We start from the raw sequence: 25,378 nt of genomic DNA, 5'->3' as shown, positions 1-25,378 counted from the left end.
GCAGATCACAGTGTTTCTGTCCCCCTGAGGCCAGTGATCGGTGTTTCTGTCCCCCTGAGGGGCCGCGATCGGTGTTTCTGTCCCCATGGGGGCAGATCACAGTGTTTCTGTCCCCCTGAGGGGCCGCGATCGGTGTTTCTGTCCCCGTGAGGGCAGCGATCGGTGTTTCTGTCCCCCTGAGGGCTGCTCACAGTGTTTCTGTCCCCCTGAGGGCAGTGATCGGTGTTTCTGTCCCCCTGAGGGGCCGCGATCGGTGTTTCTGTCCCCCTGGGGGCACCGATCGGTGTTTCTGTCCCCCTGGGGGCAGCGATCAGTGTTTCTGTCCCTTTGAGGGCAGCGATCGGTGTTTCTGTCCCCGTGAGGGCAGCGATCGGTGTTTCTGTCCCCCTGAGGGCAGCTCACAGTGTTTCTGTCCCTCTGAGGGCAGCGATCGGTGTTTCTGTCCCCCTGGGGGCAGCGATCGGTGTTCCTGTCCCCATGGGGGCAGCGATCGGTGTTTCTGTCCCCCTGAGGGCAGCTCACAGTGTTTCTGTCCCCCTGGGGGCAGCGATCGGTGTTTCTGTCCCCCTGAGGGCAGCGCTCGGTGTTTCTGTCCCCCTGAGGGTACCGATCGGTGTTTCTGTCCCCCTGAGGGCACCGATCGGTGTTTCTGTCCCCCTGAGGGCTGCTCACAGTGTTTCTGTCCCCCTGGGGGCAGCGATCGGTGTTTCTGTCCCTCTGAGGGCAGCGATCGGTGTTTCTGTCCCCCTGGGGGCACCGATCGGTGTTCCTGTCCCCCTGGGGGCAGCTCACAGTGTTCCTGTCCCCATGGGGGCAGCGATCGGTGTTCTGTCCCCCTGGGCCGCTTCTCTCCCGCTCTGCCCGTCCCGCCTGCAGCTCCGCACCAGCGCAATCCTGGCCCGACACCCTCGGAGCAGGCGCTCAATGCCCTCGGTTTGGGTCCCTGCACCCCCCGAGGGCACACAGTGCCGCTGTGCCCGTGCCAGGCTGGCTGTCTCCCTGGCTGCTCCCTGGCTGCTCCCTGCCTCTCCACACATCCGTGCCCTCATGCCAGCCCCGGCTGCCGTGCCCAGAGTGCAGCACGGAGCCATTCCCAGTGCAGGAATGGGAACCTGCTCTGAAGCTATGGATGTAGTTGGTGACAGTTTCTGTGGGTTTTGCTGATACCTGGTGGGCTCTGAGGGCTGGCAGGGCTGTGTGCAGGAATATTATCCACATTTCTGTGTGGATTCCCAAGCTCCAGCCACCCTTGCTAAGTTGAGGATCCCACAGGGTGCCTTAAATAATAAAAAAAACCAAAAAAAACCAAAAAAAACAGAAATAACTTGGAGCAACTGCCCCCAGGCTGCTGCTTCACCCTGCTGAGCATGTTCAGGTGCTAAATCCAGCATGGCTGGTTTGGGGGCAGGGCATCACTTTTTGGGGAGTGCACCATTTTTGGGTGAGTACATCAGTTTTGGAGTACTCATTTTAGGGAGAGCAGCGTGGATTCAGATGTTGCTTCCCACAGCATTTTCTGGCACATGAGACATCCGAGAGCCCTGGCAGGAGAGGAAGTGAAGTGGGAGAGGACAGGCGGGCTCTGTGCATCCCACTGGAGCCAGGAGGTCCCCAGGGAAGCCGAGAGGATCCCAGCACCCACACCATGGCTGAGTCACTCCTGCAGGTGTGTTCTGCACCCACCACCCCATGCCCTCCATGCCATCCAGGTGCCAAATTTCCTTTGGATTTGAATGCAAGGAAGGAGTTAAGCAGCCACAGGCTTGTGTGGATTTGGGCCAGATATTTAAAGATCCAGGGCTGGCAAGGGAAAGGGAGGTGTGATACTCTCCAAACGCTCCCTGCAAACACCTCAGAGGCTCCCCTGCACTCCCCACGGTGGCTGCTGGGGGAGAGGCACAAAATGCCTTGCTGCTATTTTTAGCTCTTCCACGGTGTCATTAGAATAATCTGGGATTGGAGAGTGCTGCTGTGCAAAATTGCCTGCAAGGTAGGACTCAAATGTGAAGGTTTGGGATGCTGCAGGTTGAGGTGGTGGGGATGGAGGGGACACACATGGCAGTGATCCAGTGGGAGCTGCCCAGGGAGCCCCGGTGGTGACAGGGACAATCCGTGCTGCTGTGACACAGCAATTAATAGGCACGTCCTTAATTACATCCCAGGAGAGGGGGTTTAAATAGAGACGAGGCACCTGCCAGGGTGGGTTATCCAGGCCAACGGGACGTGCTCAGCCCTGGGCCAGTGCTGGGGACACCTTTGCAGCCTTGTGGTGGTGCCACCAGGCTCCTCACCCTGTCCACCACAGTGTCCCCTCAGGGCAGCCCTTGCAATGCTGTCTGGAGCCTGATGTGTTGGGAACAAAATACACCAGGAAGGGCTGAGCTAAATGGAGGAGCTCAGCAAGGCCCTGTCAGGGAATGTCCTGCTGAGCCAGGACCAAACCAGCAGAAACTACACCCAGAAGTGGCTCCTCTGACCCAGAGCTCGTGCAGGCGTCACAGCCCTGGGCACTGGCCCAGCTCACAGCCACCCTCAGGTCACCTGCCCTCATCCTCCTCCTCCTCCTCCTCTGCCCCTTGGACAACTTGGCAAAGTCCAAAGCTAAACATTAGCTCAGGTGTGGGAGCAGCTGCCATGGTCAGTGTGCTGCCCTCAGCCTTCCTGGGCTGGTTGGACCTCGTCCCCTGTGACTCAGCCTCCACGTGTTTCTCCACTCATTGAAGGCACAGCCTGGTCCTTCTGCAGCCCCTGGGGCCAACCATCATTTATTCACCTTCTACCCAGTCTGTGCCTGGAAAAGCAGCATCTCCTGGCACATCCTCCAAAGCCCTTCCTCATTGTTCTCTTGCCTTGCCCCCCTCCTCCTTTCTATCCCAGGAGCTTCACCATCCCAGAATTATCTGATTTCACATCCCAACTGCAGCTTGAGTTCAGCCTGGCAAAAGCAGCCAATCCAAACTGTTGGGGTTTTCTTTGTTTTTTCTTTTTCTTTGCTCTGGTTCTGGTAGGGTTTCACTGGGACGACCATCCTGACTTTGTGCTACCTCCATGCTGAGTCTTTTTTTCTTCTTGGCAAATAAGATCATGGGAAAAAAAACTTGGGACCTTTGGGAGTGTGGCCAGGTTGGAGAACATCCTTCCAATCCCCATCCATCCTCCTTGCCAGGTTGGAGATGGACCAGAGCATCTTCCTCTGCAACCCGAGATGAAACAGAGCTCAGAGGCTCATGGCAAACCCTGAGCAAGTGGAAATTAAATCTTGGAGGCTGAGTGGGACCCACGGGAGTATTTGCAGTGGGGCCTTGGAAGCTGCTACCGCAACCAAACCACCTGGGAAAAGAGAAAAACTCATCAGGAATTGGGAAAGTGGGAAAAAAGAGTCACCCCCAGCAGAGCGATGGCCGCGAGCCCCAGGCCACTCCCCTCCCTCCCTCCTTGGTCAGACACAGCTCCTGCTCTCAGGTCTGTTTTTGGGAATAAACCCCACTGAAGGCGGGGATGGCTCCTGCACCGCACCCAGCCGTGCCGCGGCTTCCCCGGAGCGCGGTCCTGGCGCGGTTAATGGGATTTGGCCGCTGCGACAGAAGGGCCTGCAGGGGATTAGGGCGAAGGGGAGGAATTACAGGCGGGGGCGGGAGCTGCCCTCGGGGTCTTTTGTCCCCGAGGATTATTGGCAGGGGCTGGGGACAGGGGTGGATGTTCAGGAATCGCAGTCGGTATGGTGCTGCTTGGTGTGGTGGCTTTGTCACAGCGCCGTGGGTGGCTCTGGGGAGGGTGGGGGGACATGGGATTGACCCCATCTATGGACAATCCTGCACTCTCCTCAGGCTGGAAATGAAGGGTGCTCCAGGTGCCTTTGTGGGGAGGAGGCTGCTCTGTCCTTATCCAAACCCAGGGCTTGCCCAATACACTACACACAAACACCTAAAAAGTGTTAAACTAGCAAAAAAAAAAAAAAAAAACCAAAAAGCTTGATGATGGTGCCAGCACTTGGGATTTTTGGCAATTCCTGTGGTGGAGAGGACACTGGATCTGTTCCAGGTTATCTGGGAGCTGATAAACCAGCCAGAGCATGGTTTATCCAACCAACCCAAAATTCAGAAGCCAGTGTGGGTGAGAAGGTGACATGGGACAGTAGCTGGAAGTCACCACGTCACCTCCCTGCTCGGAGACATCCCCTGGATGAGGGGAATTCATGCTGTGGCAGTGTGGGAATTCCAGAGGCAAATCCTGGGGGCAAATCCCAAGGACTTGGTGAGGCAGCAGGAGCCAGCTCAGACCGTGTCACCCTTTATCACTGCCATCCCCTCCCTCCTCCCGTATTTATTTTGGGACACTGGAGAGAGCAGGGCTCGTCCCGTCAGCCGCGCTGCTCTGCAGGACCCGAACCCATCGGGGAGGGCCGGGAGCTGCTCGGGGCAGGTTGGAGCAGTCCGGGAACAGGAAATACCTGCTGCGCCTCATGGCAGGGAGCGCGGGCGTGGCCAGGGCCGGGGATCCACGGGCTGAGAGACTCTGATCCCAGATCCTGCTCCCAGACTGCTCCCAAATCCTGATCCCAGACTCTGCTCCCAAACTCTGCTCCCAGACTGCTCCCAAACCCTGATCCCAGACTCTGCTCCCAAACTGCTCCCAGACTCTGCTCCCAAACTGCTCCCAGACTCTGCTCCCAAACTCTGCTCCCAGACTGCTCCCAAAATGCTCCCAGACTCTGCTCCCAAACTCTGCTCCCAGACTGCTCCCAAAATGCTCCCAGACTCTGCTCCCAAACTCTGATCCCAAACTGCTCCCAGACTGCTCCCAAACCCTGCTCCCAGACTGCTCCCAAACTCTGCTCCCAGACTCTGCTCCCAAACCCTTATCCCAGACTCTGATCCCAAACTCTGCTCCCAGACTGCTCCCAAACCCTGATCCCAGACTCTGCTCCCAAACCCTGCTCCCAGACTCTGCTCCCAGACTCTGCTCCCAGACTCATGGTTTCAGCCATAAAAAAAGGAGGATGAGTGGCCAAGGGATCAGGAGAAGTGCCCTTTGTACCAGCACAGCCCAGGAGCTGTGGGAAGAGGCACCAGCCTGCCAGAAATCTCCATTTCCACCCAAATCTCCTTTTCCAGCCCAATTCCCAGCTCGCAGCCACCACCAACAGGTTTGGCAAAGCCAGGAATGTGATTTCACTCAGGGAAAACCATGGGGCTGGGATGGCTCCGGTGTGGGCTCTGTGGTCAGCCTGAAAATCTCTGGATGTTTCCTGCAGGAGAGCAGGGAGGTTTCACACTGCCCGAGGCGGTGCTCAGCGTCCACCGTGCAGGAGTTAATTGGGTTTTCTTTATGTTAATTGCGAGGGGAAGTGAAGAATGCCCTTAATTAATTGGAGGGCGAATCAGCCGTGCAGAACGGGCCGGATTTACCGAGCCATGCACAAAAATCCCGGCTCTCCCCCTTGCCATAGCAACGGGAAAACACGGGGGATTCTGCTCATTCAGCCAAAAATCCAGCTGGGATACCCTCCTGTGTTACCCTCACTGGTAACAGGGAAAATTAAGACTCAAAATAAATTTTTTTGGGATTAGAAGACTCCTGGGGAGGTCTGGGTGCATGGAATGGTTGGATTTGCCTTGTGCTGAGGGGCCTTGGTGGGGTTTTGATGGGACCTGTCTTGACTGGAAGCATCTTGTAGGATCCAGTGCTGAGCCCTGGGAAGGTTGTTTGTTCCAGGTTCTCCCACCCCTCTTCCCAGCGCGACCTAAATCCATCTGCATGGGAAGAGGGGTGGGACTAACATGTTCCCCTCTGCATAAATAATAATAAAAAAATCTGCCCTAAAAAAAAAATAACACAATTCACTCTTGTGAATCCAACTTTGGGAGCAGGGAAAGGCTTTGGAGAGACCCCAGAGCTCGCCTCCGCAGCCGCTCCCAGTGGGAAATTAGATGTTTTCTGCACTTCCATTCCAAGCCTGAAACGTCCCTGCCTAGACAGCTGGTTCCACAGGTCCAAAAAAAACCCCTGTGTGAGTATGAAAATCATATTGAAAAGAGCTGAAATTTAATTAGGTCACATCCTTGTGATCTGGGGATGCAAATCAGCGCCTGGCACACCGAGGCTCTGCCTGGAAAATGTGACAGCGGTTAATGAGGAAAGCACGCCGCTGGGATTTCCCTCCCAGGCCCAACAGCTGGGGACAACATCAGGAAAACTTTGTATCCCTCTGGATCGCTGTCAGCTGAACCCCTCCTGTGGGGCTGCTGCTGGCCTGGAGCAGAGCAGGGGCTCCCACACTGCAGTGAGGGCGATGCAGTGGGCGTGGGGATGAAGTCACTCCCTAGACTGGCACTGCCATTCCCACTGGAGCTTGCCCAGGGAGGCCAACGGGCACTGCCAGCCCCAGCTGTGGGATGTGGGTCAGCACTGACCCTCTGATTCATCCACACCCACTGTGGGTGCCATGGATTGAGGAGTGAGTGCCGAAGTTCGTGCTCCAGTTTGTGGTGCTGAGATTGACCCCCCAACATCTCCATGCTGGGGCTGATCCCGCCTTCCTTTTGGGGAGAAAACCCAATGGTTTTTATACATGCTGTCGAGGACATGTCCTGAGTGTAAACCCGTGGGGACATCCCCACAGGACCCTGGGGGGATTTCTCATGATCCCCCATATCTCTTGTTGCCTCTGGGATCAAGCAACTCTCCACTTCCCATTCTGGAAAATGAAAGGAAAACCTTCTCCCAACCCCACAGCAGCTTTTCCACCACATTCCCGTGATCCAGCCTCCTGCAACCCCACTTGAGATGTCTCAGATATTTTACACACACTTCTAAGTCTCAGTTTGGGAGGAGACAGCCAGGCCACAGCTCCATTGCTTGGCAACAGATTTCCTTCCCAAAAATCCCACCCCAAACCCAAGTGTTAAATATAATTCAGTGGGAAGGCCCGCAGGCAACGCCCTGAGAACGCTGCTGGGGCAGCCTGAGCTGTGGATATTCTGGGAAGAGGGAAGTTGGTGCTGGGAAGACACAGCTGGGACATGGGGAGGTGTTCTCAAGGGTTCACACCGTGTAAAGAAAGGGCAGAAATGCCCAGATCCAATTCCTGAGTCTCCCACAAACCAAGAGAGGATGATGTGTCTGCCCAAAAATCACATGGCAGCACTTGGAGCCACATCAGAGCTTTCTTTTCCTTGCCATGAGCCCCCAGCAGCCCAGAGCAGCTGTGGCTGCCCCTGGATCTCTGGAAGGGTCCAGGACCACTTTGGACAGGCTTTGGAGCAACCTGGGGTGGTGGAAGGTGTCCCTGCCCAAAGCAGGGAGTTGGAACTGATGAGCTTTAAAGTTCCTTCTAAACCAAACCATTCTGGGATTCTGTAACCTGTGGTGTCATCGGGTTTATCTGATCCATAAAATCTGGGATTCATTCAACACAAATAGAGATAAACCTTTCAATTTATTTATATTTATATAAATACACATGAATCTTTGCAATTAGAGTAGCAGTCTTTGGGGTTTTTCCCCCTTTCCCTGAGCTCACCCCCAGCACAGGAATAGATTCAGATCCAATTTAGATCCACATTTAAAGGCATTTCCATGCAGCTCCAGGCCTGAGCACGGCCCCACGCATGGCCTGCAGCCAAGCTGAGCGTGTTGGATGTTGGCTGTGCTGCAGAAACATCATCCCATTCTTCTTTCCAAGAGCTCCAAGCTGACAAAGCAGCTGGCCTGGAGAGATGCTCAGGGAGCTCCAGCCCTGGATCCCCCAGGCCTGGCAGCTGGGAAGAGCTGCTGGTCCTCCTGCTCCACTTGGCCTTTTCCAGCTTTATTTTGAGGGAGCAGCACAGATCCCACCAAAGCTCAAGGAGAGGTTTGGGGCCTGCTGGAGGATGCAAATCCCCAACCTGCTGCTTCTCCTGGGTAATGGATCCTGCAAACCAACCAGCCCAGACAAGGCCTTTGCCAGCACAAGCAATGCCAGCACAGCTGGAGTCTGGATTTCCTTGTGTGTTTGGGAAGCAGCTTCTTATCTTGCATTAATTGCTTTGTTAATTACCCTCATCCCCCTCACGGCGTCTCTGGGGGAGTGCCGATGATGCGCTCCTTGGCCACGCCGGATCACTGGGGTTTTTTCCCAACCCCGTTTATTTATTAGCTGGAATTACCTCCCAAACTAACAGGATTGAATATTTTTGTTCCACTTGGCCAAGACTTTATAGACCGTGGAGAGGCAGAAATCGCTGCCACACACCCACAGCACGGGCAGAGGCACCGAGGTCGGGCACGGGGCAGCCGGATCGAGGTCCCAATCCCAAAGGGAGCTGGGCAAGCAGCAGCTCGGGCATCGTTTTCCCCCGTGCTGCTCCCAAAATCCCGGCTGCTGGAGCTGAGCTGACTCCAGCCTCGCTGTGTGTGCACGTACATTCCTTGGCCATGCGATCAGCCCGGAAAGCATTGCCTTCAGCCCGGGAGCCGCAGCGGGAAGGAGGCTGGCAAGAGCTGTGCAGGCAGCGGGGCGGGAGCGCTGCAGCCTCCAGAAAAGCTGCAGTCAACACTTTTTTTTTTTTAGGAGACGTGGTGCTAAAAGAGGAACCGCTGCGGGACGCGGATGGAAAGGCTGAGATGGGTGTGGGGGGGAAGTGCTGTTAGTTTGGCAAAATCCCTTTTTCCTCACGGGAGGGCTTTGTGCAGCACCAGCCCTGTGTGTGAGGCCTGGATCCGCTCCAGGAGTGGGTCCGGGACGGCTCCCACGGGCACGGCCGAGGCACAGAGGGCCGAGAGCAGCTCCCCCTGCCCAGCCGGCTCCCAGGCCCAAAGCACATTCCAGGTGGGAACCACGGCCTGATCCCGGCACCATCCCCATGATCCTAACACGTGTCTGGGGGGCAGCAGAGTCCCAACCCTCACAGGGAGTCTGCTCCAGTCCCTCAAGCCTTGTGTTCCAGATCCCGCTCTGCTCCCACCAAACATCCCTCTGAGCTGCCATCGGGAAGTTCAACACCCCCAAAACACCTCCAGCCTCCACCATCGGGAATTTTGGCAACACCGGCATGGCCGAGTGACGGTGTTACAGCTTCAAGCATGGGGTGTTTGGGCAGGAATGAGCTCTGTGCTTTGCTGAGCAGCCCCGGAGTGTGCTGGGATGCTCAGGATCTACAGAAGGAATGGGACTGAGCAGGCTAGAATGCTCGGGAGCTGCGCAGGAGCAGGCTGGGATGCTCAGGATGTGCAGGAACAGGCTGGGATGCTCAGGAGCTGTGCAGGAGCGGGCTGGGATGCTCAGGAGCTGTGCAGGAGCAGGCTGGGATGCTCAGGATGTGCAGGAACAGGCTGGGATGCTCAGGAGCTGTGCAGGAACAGGCTGGATGTCAGGAGCTGTGAAGAGCAGCTGGGATGCTCGGGATGTGCAGGAGCAGGCTGGGATGCTCAGGAGCTGTGCAAGAGCAGGCTGGGATGCTCAGGATGTGCAGGAACAGGCTGGGATGCTCAGGAGCTGTGCAGGAGCAGGCTGGGATGCTCAGGATGTGCAGGAACAGGCTGGGATGCTCGGGAGCTGTGCAGGAGCCGGGCTGGGATGCTCGGGATGTGCAGGAGCCGGGCTGAGCCCCCGGTCGGTTCCCCCGGGACGGACCCGGCCGTCCCTGCTCCAGCAGCCCCACTGCGGGCGAGGAGCGCGTCAGTCACTCACCGGTGCCGCACCGGGATTTGCATAATTCCAATTATGTTTCCAAAACGGGGAACAGGCTCTGACAACAACTCTGCAGTGCCTGGAACAATCAGAGAAGATGGAAATTCGGTGTCTCGGACCCGATGGCCCCGCAAGCGCCTCGCGCTGGCACCGAGTCAGCGGCGGGATTGCGGCGTGGGAAAGGATGCGGCAATCCGGGCTGTGCCATCGAAACCAATGGATGTCAACGTGTTTGAGGAAGAAGGAGCCTCCCCCCGGCACTGCTCTGCCTCTCTGTCCTCTTGTCCCTTCATCCTCCACTCCCTGCCTCCCCCATGGCCATCCCAGCTACCACAGCTCCTGCCTTTCCCAGTTTTCCCCTCTACTTGGAGGCAAAAGCAGAGCAGGAATGACGGAGCCGGCAGTGAGTGCTGTTGGTGAGTGGAGCCACCGCTGCCCACGAGGATATTTAAACTCCGAGGGTCACCTCTCCCTCCCGATCTGCCACCTGCAATGCTCTGGCCTGAACTGCAGCTTTGGGAGCGGGGCTGCTCCGGAGCTGTCCCCGAGCCTTCCCCGCTGCCGAGGTGAACGTTGGCTATGCCGGGGAGTTGGCAGAAGTTAAACGAGTCCACCGATGCCATGCCTCAAACAGCACCTGGATTCCCGGGGGGTGCTGGGAGCTGGGATGGAGCCCAGGGAGAAGCCCCGAGCCTCCTGTGCAGACACCCCTGCTCTGGGCTTTAATTGCCCGCGGTTAATTGGCAATCCAAGGGAGGAGGAAGCTGCGAGGAGAGACGTCAATTCATAAACCCTCAAGTGTTGGGAAGCTCCAGATTTTCCGAAGGCCCGAAAGCAGCCTGGCTGCTGAATAATGCATCAGGCTGCCGAGAAATTGGCCAACACAGGAACCAGTTAATCCACAGATCCCCCTCAGATGCCAGCACTCCTCCAGTGACAGCGTGATTAACCAGTTTCACTACTGGGAGCGTTTCCGGGAGCTGCAGAGCCTGGAGAAGGCAAGGAGGAGCTGGGGAGCCCCTTCTCCCCCATGGCAGAGTGGGGCTGGGGGACACTGGAATGGGGAGGGGGGAAAAGTGAGTGTGGCATTAGAGCAGGAGGGTCCCGGCTTTGACCTGGGGGCCTTGGGTCAGGGAAACTCCAAAAGTGGAAAACTCACAGGTAACTCCAAAGGTGGGTCAGGGAAACACACAGGTAACTCCAAACAAGGTGGAAAAGCTGCAGCTCATCCTGGTGAGGAGATGCATCCCCTGCCAAAAATCATCATAATGGCCACGATGAAATGCAAAGCTGGGAAATTCTGGTGCTGTGGTTAAAAGTGTAAGCTCAGATGCAGGGGAAAGCACAAAGCAGGATTTCTCTGTGAGGCATCAGCCCAACAGGCAGGGCAGGAGCAGACGCTGGGGCTGCAGGCAGTGTTCCTGACAGGAGAACAGACCTCTGCCCCAGTCCCTGCCACATTGCCAGCCCTCCCCAAAGAGGCCAGAGCAGGGCAGCCAGCGTGGCCAGGAGACATCCAAACAGAGCTGCAGGGGCAGCCCAGGAGCGTCAGCAGAGCCTGGATGGTCACCCTGGCTCTCAAACGCCACACACTCAGAATGTTTGGAGGCAAGGGCTGGAGGATTTGGGGTTCATTAACGGGCCCAGGGCTGTAAGATGAGCCAGAGATCCAGGGCCAGCTCGTTGGCAGCCATTCAGCTCCTTCCACAGCACAGCACCAGGGGCCAGTGGCTTCCACAGCAGCCCTTGCTGAGCTTGGCTCCTCTTCCAGCCAGCAGAGATCATCCCAAACCTTCGTGTCAGGCACCAAGGAGCCACTGAGCACACCAGCAGTGTCTGTCCTGCTGCTGGCCCTCGCCTCCCTACCCAGATGCTTCCATTTCAGTGCTGATCAGTCATCACAGCCCAAAAAACTCATTCTATTGAAAATATGAGCAGCTCCAGGATATCCAGGATGGAATTTGAACACTTTACAGGCATTCTTTGGAGGCAAAGGTAAAGCCAGCTCCCTGCCGGCCTGCCAGAGCTCCCTCTTGGCGGTGTGAGGCGGTGCTAGGGAGGGTTCCAGCCAGGGCAGCAGCCTGAAAGCCACAAAAACATGATAGGAAAAGCTTCCTGGGTCAGCTCCAGCCTAATCCAGCCCCTGTGGGGAAAGGCATCCTGGCAGATGTTGAGCTAATGGGATAACTGTGGGCACATCCCACTCCAGACCCTGGGAATGCCCAGCCTCGGGGTCCTGCTGCTCCACAGGAACCCTTTCCTTGCCAGGGGAAATGCACAGAGCTCCTCAGGGCAGAAAGAGCAAATCTCAGCAGCACAGGGACTTTGCAACCCCACGTTCCACTCCCAAAGTGCAAAGTCTCCCTTGGAGCAGGCACACAGAGCTGTCAGCACCAGGCATGGAACTCCCAGCCTCCATGGAATGAGCTCCTTCCCCAGGAGCAGCTTTGCAGGAATGGCAGAGGCGTTTTGGGGCTGGATTGGTGCTGGGTGCTTCCCTCTGCTCCTCTCTGTCCCCTGCACTGATGATCCAGGCAGGTGCCTTCCATGGGATGGGAATTGCTGGAGCTCAGCCACAAAAAAAGCAATGTGGTCTTCTCAAAAATCCAGAATAATCCTGGGAAATTGCTTCCCTTCTTTCTGAGGTCTCACAGCCCACCCATGTCCTGCTAACTACAGAGGCTGCTTGAGGTTTCCCCCTTTTCCCCCCAAAATGTGAAATAAAAGTGCATTCTCACAGAACAGCTCAAGAATCATTGGATTCTTGCAGAATCATTGATTCTTGCAGCGTTTGCTGCAGCTTTCCTCAGGTTTTCATGCCTGGCACTGAGAGAGGAAACCTCTCCTCCTGCTCCATCAGAAACTTCAGATGAAGCCAGTGCCTGGGCCATGCAGGGAAAATCAGACTTGGAATCCATTCTAGGCACAACATGGGGGTGATTTTAGGAGCTCACAACACTGTAAAATCACGGAACGGTTTAAGCAGGGACCTCAAAACTCATCCAGTGCCACCCCAGCCATGGCAGGGACACCTCCCACTGTCCCAGATTGCTCCAAGCCCCATCCAGCCTGGCCTTGGGCACTGCCAGGGATCCAGGGCAGCCACAGCTGCTCTGGGCACCTGTGCCAGGGCCTGCCCACCCTCCCACCAGGAATTCAGGCTCTTTTCTACACCTTGGCTCCCTCCTCTTCTCTGTTTAGCCACCAAGGGAGTTTTCACTGAAAGGCAGCTGGAGCACCAGGATCCTGTACAGATCCAGGAGCTCTGGGTGGCACCCCTGGGGTTTGCTCTCACCTGAAAACTCCCAAGGAAAACAAAGTGTTCTGAGTGCTACCAATTTCCAAGCATCACCAATTTCCATCTCACAAGACACCCATTAAACCCTGCTGAAGCATTTTTCCTGACTAAAGCTGTCTTGGAAGATGCAACTAAAAAAACCAGGAACAGAGGAGCAAAGTGCAGCCTCTGGAAGGGAAAACCTGAGGCAGAGCAGGCCCCAGAGCCTGTTAAACCACTGTGAGACTCAGCAGTGAGTCACATCTTGCCTTTTTACCCCCTCCTTTCTTAAGGAGGCCAGAGATACCTGTTCTTAGGCAAGAGCAGAGCCACTTCCTGGAGAGCCCCAGCGCAGCCCATTTCCCGCCTTACAAACCACCCTGCTCAGAGCTGCTGGGCTCTGACTCACCCTGCGCCTCCAGAGCTCACACAGCTGCACATTTGTGCTTTTGGGGGGCTCCCACATTGAAAGGGAGATGGAGTGGGGGGCTCAGCTAGGCCCGAAGCCCTCAGAGCCTTTGCTGAGCCGTAATTTGTAATTCTGAAACATGAGCACACACAGGACCCCAAAGAGGAACCGAGCACTCAGCAGGGTTGACACTCCCTCACCAACAGCCCCTGGGAGCTGATGCTTCCCCACGAGACCGGGGGAAAGTTTTTATTTGAACTTCCAGAAAGCACCAAAGCTGAGGGGATTTCGGGCTGCCCACAGCGAGCTGTCAGGTTGGACAGATATTAGAGGCAAATCCAAGATAAAAGCACAGCCCTGTGCTAGAGGGAAGTCTGAGTCACAGAGCTCACACTGAGGCTGCTTCCACATCCACAGCAAGTCCTCTGCTCCTGGCAGTCCCTTCTGTCCCATTCCCAGAGCCCAGTGGGAAGGGACAGCAGCGGGAAGGGACAGCAGCGGGAAGGGACAGCAGCGGGAAGGGACAGCAGTGGGAAGGGACATCACCTCAGCTCCCCAGGCTCTCCCAGCCCTCCCGCCAGCTGCTCCGACAACATTTTTAAAGCGAGACACATTCCTTTGGGAGGACTTGCATTAACAGGGATCATTTCCAATTAGGAATGGTGGGCAGAGCTTTTCCAAGGCTGTCCATGGGGCCAGGGCCCTGCTGGGGCTGAGTCACGGCGTGGCCCGGGCTCACGGCGCTGCGATGGGGCGCGATAAGCGCCGGCATTTTGAAATGTGACTCACGGCAGCAGCCACAGAGACACCGGTTCCCCTGCTCCGAGGAGTTTAATTAACGCAGAGTAACTTCATTTACACAGCCACACCCTGCTCTGACAGCCAGGCAGAGCCCGAACACCCTGCACGGGGCAGGCTCCTGCACCCCGCTGGCTGGATAACCATGGAATCAGGGAATGCTTTGGGTGGGAAGGGAGCTCAAGGCCCGGCTCGCTCCACAGGCGGGGATGCTGCTCACCAGAGCAGGCAATGGGGCTGCCGAGCGTTCCCAGAGCTCTGCAGCAAGGAGGCAGCTCCAGGGCTGGCCCCCGGCCCGGCACCTGCAGCTGTGGTGGGAGCAGAGCTCTGGCTGTGACCCCAGCCCGTCCCAGGGGATGGCAGCTGTCACAGGATCCGTGTCCCGCCGCTCCCCAGCCCCAGCACCTGCCCAAGTCCTTTTGTCAGCTCACTCGAGTCCCAATGTCACATCTGTCACTCATCAGCCCCTCTGTCCATCCCTGTGCTCCACACCGGCCTCGGGCTGCCCTTCCAGGGAGTTTCCTGCTGGAACACGGCCGGGACAGCCCTTCCCTGCCCTCACCTCCGAGTGAGGTGGGGCTGGCACCGAGGCTGCAGAGCCCTGACAGTAACGTTTGCTCAAGTGGGAATATTAAAGCAGCATCTTCCTTTTCCACTTTCTCATCTAATCCTCAAAGGAATTCCAGCCAGGCTTCCAATCTGGGAGATCCAGAACAGAGCCCTCTTTATGCCAGGCTCGGGCACCAGATTGCCCCTTTCTGCTTCTCTCATAATTCAATACAAGTAACATACCAGGAGAGCTCCGCTGTATAATTGCTTTATTTTCTGCTTATTAGTTCTTTACCAACACTACAGCCATATTGAGAACACAAAATTCCTGGCAACTTCAGTCAGGGAGATCACAGGCCACAAACTCAGTCACTTGGTCGGACACGATTCAAAACTTACTCCATAAATTCACACGAACACAAATCGATGCACTTGGAATTCCAGACTGGTTTGTTTGGTACAGAATTCCCACTTTTCATCCTACTGACAGCCACTCCCTCGTGCTGAGGTCCAGCTACAGCCTGGAAAGGATGTGTTGGAAGTGAAACCTGTGGGGTTGTGCTGGGTGGCCGCGGCCGTTTATTTCTGGCGGCTCTGCCACACCTTCCAGTAACTTCTTCTCCCCCATCTCTTCCTCCCCACTCCCCCCCCACTCCCAAAAAAAAAAAATTTTTTAAAAATCCAGAAGCAAAAGCAATTTCCTTTCACCTACAAAAAACAGAATTACAAAGTTACTTCTAAGGGGATACAAAAATTGCAAAATCAACTTAATGCAAAGGCTGCCCCAGCGCTTGGAAACACAGGAAACCAACTCAGACAAAAAATGAAGGTATTGAAGTTTTCATGTTGACTGAGAGTAGGTTTAAGAAAGTTCAAGAACCATTAATAGAGCTTCAAGTTTTCCAGTTTAGGCATTTACTTTGTGCTTGGCTATTTTATTGATGCTCCAGAAGAAAACAGTAACCATATTGTTGTAATTTGAAGTTTTTATACCACCACACTGTTCATTAAGTTACAGCAACAGGAAAAGAAAAAGAAAAGCTAGAAAATAGAGCAATGATATTCCAATGGCAAAAAGCCGTGGATTAAAATAAACTAATCTCACTTCCTCTTCTTTAGGGCTGAGATGGAAGAGTTATTTCTACATTAAGCTTCTGCAGACTCTCTACAATTCACAAAGTCCATCAATGCTCTATCTTCTAGCACCAAGAACCCATCCAGTCCCATTTGCAACCCACATCCAGAAAAGTCTTTTTTTTTGGAACCACACTCTAAAAGGACTTTGAAGTGCTCCAAAGCATTGGATTTCAGAAGTGAATTCAGGATTTTTATCTTCCCATACATCTTTGGTAAGAGCTCCATGTACAAGGTACTCAGCATGCAGAGTCACCACTGCAGCAATGTAGTGTAATGCCCCCAATTCCATGTAAAACTTAGATTCTTGAAAAGAGAACACAATGAAGGAAAAAATGGAAAATAAAAGCCATTTTCTTCTGGTTTTGTAGCATACATTCCTAGAATTCCCCAAAGGAGTTTTAACTCCTTGAGGAAATCTGAAGTTAATCCTTAAGGCTGAATAAGAACCAGCTGCTTTAACAGTTTGTGCACCCAGCGTTAATTAATACTTGATTGAGTTTTTATGCAAATACTCGCTCTGGGTGGGGTTTTTGATTGGCCAGCCCCAGCTACAGGCTGTGACATGGCTAACGAGCTGCTCTGCCCTTTAAGAACTAATTATGGAAGTTTACATTCAGCGTCGATTCTCTCTCTCTGCCCTCCCCGCTCTCAGGAGCGGTTCCTCAGCGGGGCTCGGACACCCAACACAGCTCCCTGTGCCACAGCAGCCCCGGACGGGGCAGCAGCTCGGGCCGGCCTTGGAAAACCAAAGCCAGCCGTGATTTCCTCAAAATGGCCCTTCCCGATGTCAGAAACCCGGGCTCGAGCAGAGCTCGGCTCGGAACGCGCCCCTCTGCAAGGCTCCAGCATGGAAAAAGAACAATAATAATAATAACAACAATTTCCTTCTGGCTGTTGGAAAGAAACGGGAATCCTTTCAAGGTTTAGGTGTCTCCAGCTGCCTTGAGATGGAAGCGAGAGGCAAGTCAGAGCTGGACTTTTGCCAAAACATCTGATTTAAAGTCAAACTCATTGCAACATTTTATTGCTGCATCTGCTGGAAAGAGCCCCGGCCCGAGGAGCGACACCAAGGAGTAAAAAACTGCAACTAAACCTCATTAAAGACAAAAAACCTGCCCGGTGCCTGCCCTGGAACTACAGCACCGCTCACGCCTGCTTTGCTGTGTGGTGTGGGGAGCTGGTTTTGCATCCCTCCTCATGCATGATGTATGGGTCACAACTTCCCAGCTGACATTCCAAAGCAGTTCTTACATTTCCCAGCGCCCGACACGCACTTTGAACACGTTACAGTGGAATTCCCACTCTGTGCCACTGCGGGCAAGAGTTCCCCTCGTTAGCCTGAGCCGTGGAGCCAGACTGAGTCACTGTTTGGTTACAGATTAACAGAACTTTTTTTTTCCTTAAAAAAAAAAAAAGTCCTTAATATAAAAAGACAGACTGCAGTTTGATTTTAAGCAACAATTTTCAGTTTACTAGATGAAGTCGACCTAGCAACATATCCTGCAAGAATGCAAAAAAGTAGCAATCTACAGCAAAGTGAGAGAAGAGAGAGAAAAAAAAATATATATAATCAAAAAATAGACCCAGAAAGCATACACTGAAAATGGACCCCCTCCCCCAACATCCCCCAAAATAATCAAACCAGCAAAGGGCTAACGAGAGGAAAAAGGAAAAAAAAAAACCAAAAAAAAGTTACTTAGCAAGTCTATAATGTGTCCTTCCCCTGTTTGCTGGAAGTCTGCCATAGCATCTAGTGCCTGTGTTCGTGTCACATTCGGAGGTTAGAGCATCCTAACGCCAAGCAGGAGGAGTTAGAACAGGAATCCAGCCAAGGGTGCAGGAGGAAAGGGTGGCAACTGGAGAAAGGTGATCATAATCCTATGGATGCGGTTTTGTTTTTACTTTTCAGTAGAGAATCATTCTTCTGGAAAGCCACGTGGGTTATTTTAATTTTTTTGTTTCTTTTTTTTTGTTTGTTTAATTTTTTTGTTTTGTTTCTTTAATTCTTTGTAGACTAAATAGTTCCTCTCCCATTAGGATTTATAATTGGACGTTAACCACGTCAGCCCTTCGTAGAGTCCATCCCCCGTCGTGGCACAGGAGGGCTGCACATACCAATTCCTATCCCTGATCCGGGTCAGGCCCAGTTTCTCCTGGATCTCGTGGGGTTTCATGGCGTCGGGCAGGTCCTGCTTGTTGGCGAAGATGAGGATGATGGCGTCCCGCATCTCCCGGTCGTTGATGATGCGGTGCAGCTCCTGCCGCGCCTCGTCGATGCGGTCGCGGTCGGCGCAGTCCACCACGAAGATGAGCCCCTGCGTGCCCGTGTAGTAGTGCCGCCACAGGGGCCGGATCTTGTCCTGGCCGCCCACGTCCCACACGTTGAACTTGACGTTCTTGTAGGTGACGGTCTCCACGTTGAAGCCCACGGTGGGGATGGTGGTCACCGACTGGCCCAGCTTCAGCTTGTACAGGATCGTGGTCTTGCCGGCCGCGTCCAGCCCCAGCATCAGGATCCGCATCTCCTTGTTCCCGAAGATCTTGGACAGCACCTTGCCCATCTCGGCGGCATCCAAGGGAGGGCGAGAGGGCGAGCGCCGGCCCGGCGGGGAAGGGCGGGCGGGGCTCAGCGCGGGCCGCGCATGGGGCGGCGGGGAGGCGGCTCCGCTGCTCCGCCGGGCCCGCGGCGGCGGCTCCGCCCGCTCCTGCCTGGGCTCCCGCCGCGGCGCCTCAGCTCATGGGTGCCGGCGCGGCGGCGGCGGGAGGGTCCCGAAGGCCGGGGAGCGCCGTGCAGCGCCGGCAGCGGCCGCGATGGCCCGGGAGCGTCCCGGCCGTACCTGAGGGCCCCGCGCGCCGCTCCCTCCGCCCGCGCCGCCGGAAAGGGGCCGCGCGCGCCCGCGCCCGCTTCCGCCCCGCCGCCGCCCCGCGCATGCGCCCGCGCGCGCCCCGCCACGCCCCGCCGCGGCCCCGCCCCCCTTCCGCCCGCGCCTTCCCGCCCGCCCCGCGCGCCTGCGCCGCCGCCGCGGCCCCGCCCCCGGGAGCTCCGAGAGGGGGCGGGGCCTCGACGCTGATTGGACGAGGCGGGGCGGCGCGCGCGCGGCGCACGGAGAGGGCGGGGCCGCGGTGGGGAGAGGCGCCACGCCATCGCGCGTCAGCGCGGGGCGCGCGCGGGGCGCGTCTTAAAGGGGCAGCACCGGGGAGGGAAAGGGTGGGAGCGGCCCCGGGACGGGCGGTGTGCGCGGCGGGGACGGGGAGCACCTGGTACGGACGGGTGCCCGGAGAGGCTGTGGCTGCCCCCGGGTCCCCGGCAGGGTCCGAGGCCGCGCTGGGAGCGGCCGGGGCAGAGGGAGGTGTCCCTGCCATGGGCCGGGCCGGGCCGTGAGGGCCCCTCCAGCCCCGCCGGCTGTGATTCAGCGCTGCCTCAGCGGGGCCGTGACTCCTCCTTATCCCGGCGGGTGAAACTCCGCGGATCAGCGCCCGGGACAGCCCGCGGCGGCCGGGCCCGGCCCTGCCCTGTGCCCGGAGCTGTGCCCCGGCACGCCCGGCCCGGATCGCGGCTCTGCACGCACACGCCGGGCCGGTCCCGCCGCCCGGCCCTGCCCGCACCCCGCCCTGGGGCCGTGCCGGGGACCGGGACACGGGGGCGCTGCCAGGGCCACGGGAACGGTGCCAGGGACGCGGGGGCGCTGCCAGCCGCTCCTCCCGGCCGGGCTCGGGTGCCCACCCCGGTCCTGTCTGTGCCCCCCTGTGTCGGTGGCTGCTCCTTAGTTCGAGCAGTGAATGGGGGAAGCGACACCTGCAGCACAAATCCCACAAAACCAGAGAATCCCAGACTGGTGCGGGTTGGAAGGGACCTTACAGCCCATCCCCTCCCCCCCTGCCATGGGCAGGGACAGCAGGGACACCCAGGGACACCTCCCATGGGGATGCCCTTGGTCACTTTGGGGTCTCCTCCTGGGGAGCACGGTGTGCATTCATCCCCTTGAGGCTGTGTAGGATTGACTTCCCTCTCCCCATTCCCTTCAAAACCACCAAACTGAATTGATTCCTGTGGCTGATGTCCTGGCACATAGAAAGCAATCCCTCTTGGAGCTGCCAAGGGAATGCTTTGGTGTCTTTAAGAGAATGGGAGGTTTCCTAAATTGCAGAATTATTAAGGGATCGATTCATAAGGGATCTTCTCTCTGGTGAGCAGGGACAGGAAGGGCTGGAGCTGTGCAGGGAGGTTTAGCTTGGAGAAAGAGAAAGGTTCTTCCCCTGCAGGGCCAGAGGTTTGGATCCATGATCCTTGGGGTCCCTTCCAGCTCAGGATTTTCCATGGTTCTGTGGTGTCAGGAGGAGTTTTTGAGGAAGGCTTTGCCCTTTCCTGCAGCGAGCCAGGAGGGAGGATGCCAAGGCAAACACGACATCCCTGACCCCTCCTGTGAGAGGCTGTGCCAGGGCATGGCCTGCTGACCCCAGGGCTCAGCAGTGTCCCTGCCTGGCCCGGCCCAGCACTGCCAGAGTTCACCTCTGCTGATTAAACCAGCAGATAATGCTGCTAATTATCACCCTGGGTTGGGATTTCCAGCCAGCCCTGATCCCGCTGGATCCCGCTGGAGCTGGCTCAGTCTCCTCTCTCACTAGCACGGGATATTTATCTAAACAGAGAGCTGAATACTTGCAGGGCTAAGATTACCACCAGGCTGTGGATGCTGGTGGGTTTCCACTCAGCTCTGCTCAGTGTGAGCATTTTTGTGCTGCTGGGCTCATTCAGTCAGGCAGCACAAGCCCACAAGGGTTACAACAGCAGAGAAAGGTGAGGGCAGGAGCTCTGAGCTCCTTCCTTGGCCCGTGAGCCGGAATCTGAGTTCTTCCCTCAGCCTCGGAGCAGCTTTTTGTGCCGCCAGGAAATGACTTTTGGTGCTTTTGTTCTGACAGTGCAGAGCGTTGAGGGGAGGGTGTGACCGTGCTGAGGTCGTTCTGCTTTCTCTGTAAGAGCTGAGAGGCTCCTCTGGGGCTCTCTCCAGGACCCAGGTGAGGAGCGTGGATCTCAGGGATTAGGTGAGAATAAAGCACACGTGGTGGAGCACGGGGTGGGGTCTGGGGGCTGTGTCACCCCCTCAGGGTACCACGAAACCCCATGGAAGGAGCACCTGCAGGGTGGGCAAGTTCCCTTTCCATCATCTGCTCCCACTTTGCACCCAGCCCTGCTGTTCCTCAGGTCTCTCCTCTTGAATCTTGGCTTTGTTTGCTTTGTTGGAGATGGCATTGTCCAACCTCCCTGGGGACTGGGTGCAAACAGGGCTTGGCCTGCTTTAGCTTTGCCTGTTTCATCTGGCAAACAGCTTTTCTGAACTCCTTCTGTCCTTTCCCTCCTGGAGAAGTGATGGGACCTGTGCAGCACCTGCCAGAGTTTCTCTGAGCTGCTCCTGCCCTGGAGCCCTGTGGAGATTGGGCCCTCCCAGTGCCCCTGCCCCAATCCCTGTTATCCTTCTGCCTGCTAACAATGCCTCTGGTTTTAGGTTTTGTATTTTTCACATTCTGTGCTGCTTTATTGTGCAGGTCTGAGCTTCATATTGTGGGATGATGAGCTCTGTGCACAGAGCAGGGAGACAAAACAATTCCTGCTCCAGCTGGGCACCAAGGACAAATGACCCAAATCTCAGCCCCAGAGCACAAACCCCGTGGGCTGGAGAGAGAAAAACAAGCAGGGTGGGACTGCCTGGGCTAAAGCTGGAATGGGACAATGAACTGCAAGGTGCAAATGGAGCAGAACTGATCCCAGGGACAGAGCCCGTGCCCGGCCGTGCATTTTGGGGCCATTTTGGTTGATCTTGGGTGCAGCCCTGGCTGGGCTCTGGTGCTGCCCAAGGTGGATCCATGGAGGAGATGCTTTGGATAAATCCCTGCTTTATTCTGGAGCTCCATCCAGCCTCTGCTCTAGGGCAGCCTGCACAAGGCATCTCAATCCTTTCCCTGGATCCCTGGCAGAGCCCGTGGCCGAGTGGAGCTGCTCTGGGCCGTGGTTGCAGCCTCTGCCTCTGGGTGACACTGAGAGCACCCAAACCTGACCTTCCCCTGTTCATCCACGGCTCCAAACCTGCCAGAGAGGAATGATGAGCTGCCCTGCTTCCCACAGAAACCTCACACTGATGGGGGGATGTGGTTCCGTGCCCTTCAAGTGCAGGGACATGCACCAAAGCTTGCCCAAATTGATCCCCCCTGAAGGCCAAAACACAAAAGAAGGACTTACAAACGCTCTGGAATGGAGATCCCACCCAAGGAACTGCAATTGGAGGAGAAAAAAAAAAAATTTTGGAAATTTTGGGACTACAAGGAAATGGACCGGGATTCCATCCAGCGCAGTGCAAAGGACCAAAACAGGCCAAAACTCAGGTGGCAGATGCTGCAAAAGCAGGGAAAAAAGTCAAGGAGGAACACTGCGCTTGGAGGGGAACATATGAGGGACATGCTATGGATAGTCAAAAAAAGAAAAAAACTTTCCGCAAAGTCAAAGCCATGCAAAGGCATGGCATGCCATCAAGTGCAGGGACATGCACCAAAGATTCCCCTACTGGTCCCCATTGAAATCGCAAGATGAAATTTCCTTTCGGGAAGGGAAACGGAATCTTGCGACCCCGAAAAGAAAGGCTTACAAACACTCTGGAAAGGAGATAGGATCAAATAAAATGCAATTGAAAAAAACCCCGAAAATCGGCAGATTTAGTCTCTTCAAAAAATGGTTGGTGAGGAAGTGAATTGCAGTGCAAAGGACCAAAACATGGCCAAACGAAGCTGACAGAAGTTGCAAAAGCAGGGGGAAAAAGTCCAGGAGGAAGACACAACTTGGAGGGAAAATATCAGGGACATGGCAAGGATACTTAAACAAAAAAAAAAAAAAAAAATTGCCAGAGTCAAGCACAAACAATTGCAGGCCATATGCCATCAAGTGCAGGGACATGCACCAAAGCTTGCCCAAATTGATCCCCGCTGAAGGCCAAAACACAAAAGAAGGACTTACAAACGCTCTGGAATGGAGATCCCACCCAAGGAACTGCAATTGGAGGAGAAAAAAAAAAAATTTTGGAAATTTTGGGACTACAAGGAAATGGAGCGGGATTCCATCCAGCGCAGTGCAAAGGACCAAAACAGGCCAAAACTCAGGTGGCAGATGCTGCAAAAGCAGGGAAAAAAGTCAAGGAGGAACACTGCGCTTGGAGGGGAACATATGAGGGACATGCTATGGATAGTCAAAAAAAGAAAAAAAACTTTCCGCAAAGTCAAAGCCATGCAAAGGCATGGCATGCCATCAAGTGCAGGGACATGCACCAAAGATTCCCCTACTGGTCCCCATTGAAATCGCAAGATTCCGTTTCCCTTCCCGAAAGGAAATTTCATTTCCTTTCGGGAAGGGAAACGGAATCTTGCGACCCCGAAAAGAAAGGCTTACAAACACTCTGGAAAGGAGATAGGATCAAATAAAATGCAATTGAAAAAAACCCCGAAAATCGGCAGATTTAGTCTCTTCAAAAAATGGTCTGTGAGGAAGTGAGTTGCAGTGCAAAGGACCAAAACATGGCCAAACGAAGCTGACAGAAGTCGCAAAAGCAGGGGGAAAAAGTCCAGGAGGAAGACACAACTTGGAGGGAAAATATCAGGGACATGGCAAGGATACTTAAAAAAAAAAAAAAAAAAAAAAATTGCCAGAGTCAAGCACAAACAATTGCAGGCCATATGCCATCAAGTGCAGGGACATGCACCAAAGCTTGCCCAAATTGATCCCCGCTGAAGGCCAAAACACAAAAGAAGGACTTACAAACGCTCTGGAATGGAGATCCCACCCAAGCAACTGCAATTGGAGGAGAAAAAAAAAAAATTTTGGAAATTTTGGGACTACAAGGAAATGGACCGGGATTCCATCCAGCGCAGTGCAAAGGACCAAAACAGGCCAAAACTCAGGTGGCAGATGCTGCAAAAGCAGGGAAAAAAGTCAAGGAGGAACACTGTGCTTGGAGGGGAACATATGAGGGACATGCTATGGATAGTCAAAAAAAGAAAAAAAACTTTCCGCAAAGTCAAAGCCATGCAAAGGCATGGCATGCCATCAAGTGCAGGGACATGCACCAAAGATTCCCCTACTGGTCCCCATTGAAATCGCAAGATTCTGTTTCCCTTCCCGAAAGGAAATGAAATGAAAAACGGAATCTTGCGACCCCGAAAAGAAAGGCTTACAAACACTCTGGAAAGGAGATAGGATCAAATAAAATGCAATTGAAAAAAACCCCGAAAATCGGCAGATTTAGTCTCTTCAAAAAATGGTCTGTGAGGAAGTGAGTTGCAGTGCAAAGGACCAAAACATGGCCAAACGAAGCTGACAGAAGTGGCAAAAGCAGGGGGAAAAAGTCCAGGAGGAAGACACAACTTGGAGGGAAAATATCAGGGACATGGCAAGGATACTTAAAAAAAAAAAAAAAACAATTGCCAGAGTCAAGCACATACAATTGCAGGCCATATGCCATCAAGTGCAGGGACATGCACCAAAGCTTGCCCAAATTGATCCCCGCTGAAGGCCAAAACAGAAAAGAAGGACTTACAAACGCTCTGGAATGGAGATCCCACCCAAGGAACTGCAATTGGAGGAGAAAAAAAAAAAATTTTGGAAATTTTGGGACTACAAGGAAATGGAGCGGGATTCCATCCAGCGCAGTGCAAAGGACCAAAACAGGCCAAAACTCAGGTGGCAGATGCTGCAAAAGCAGGGAAAAAAGTCAAGGAGGAACACTGCGCTTGGAGGGGAACATATGAGGGACATGCTATGGATAGTCAAAAAAAGAAAAAAAACTTTCCGCAAAGTCAAAGCCATGCAAAGGCATGGCATGCCATCAAGTGCAGGGACATGCACCAAAGATTCCCCTACTGGTCCCCATTGAAATCGCAAGATTCCGAAATTTCATTTCCTTTCGGGAAGGGCAACGGAATCTTGCGACCCCGAAAAGAAAGGCTTACAAACACTCTGGAAAGGAGATAGGATCAAATAAAATGCAATTGAAAAAAACCCCGAAAATCGGCAGATTTAGTCTCTTCAAAAAATGGTCTGTGAGGAAGTGAGTTGCAGTGCAAAGGACCAAAACATGGCCAAACGAAGCTGACAGAAGTGGCAAAAGCAGGGGGAAAAAGTCCAGGAGGAAGACACAATTTGGAGGGAAAATATCAGGGACATGGAAGGACAATTAAAAAAAAAAAAAAAAATTTTGGAAATTTTGGGACTACAAGGAAATGGACCGGGATTCCATCCAGCGCAGTGCAAAGGACCAAAACAGGCCAAAACTCAGGATAATTAGGAACACACCCCCAAGAGGGATTTAAAATGGAATTAGGGGCGGGGGATCCGCCCGCGCCCCTCCCTCGAGCCCTCACGGAGCCCTCACGGAGCCCTCACGGAGCCCCGCCCCCGGCGCTCGAGACCGCCTCTCCCGCCTCTCCGCCTCACCCAGTCAGCGCAGAGATCACCGCTCTCTTTGCATATGTAACCCCGCCTTCCTTGCTTTTCACCAAT

General features: G+C 54.8%; 1 protein-coding gene across 1 annotated transcript; it reads right to left on the bottom strand.

Moving 5' to 3' along the window:
- Positions 1-14,955: 14,955 nt before the first annotated feature.
- ARF6 (ADP ribosylation factor 6) lies at positions 14,956-18,725 on the bottom strand. The gene has a single exon (XM_064715916.1). It carries the CDS (start codon positions 18,399-18,401, stop codon positions 17,874-17,876), a length of 528 nt encoding a protein of 175 aa, XP_064571986.1. The 5' UTR covers positions 18,402-18,725; the 3' UTR covers positions 14,956-17,873.
- Between the last annotated feature and the right edge of the window lie 6,653 nt (positions 18,726-25,378).

The sequence above is a fragment of the Zonotrichia leucophrys genome, chromosome 5 (genome assembly GCF_028769735.1).
Source record: "Zonotrichia leucophrys gambelii isolate GWCS_2022_RI chromosome 5, RI_Zleu_2.0, whole genome shotgun sequence".
NCBI lineage: Eukaryota > Metazoa > Chordata > Aves > Passeriformes > Passerellidae > Zonotrichia > Zonotrichia leucophrys.
This window is presented reverse-complemented; position numbering and strand designations above follow the sequence as displayed.

Bases quoted from the DNA above. Each gene is read 5' to 3' on its own strand.
- ARF6 (XM_064715916.1), bottom strand. From the start codon at position 18,401: ATGGGCAAGGTGCTGTCCAAGATCTTCGGGAACAAGGAGATGCGGATC.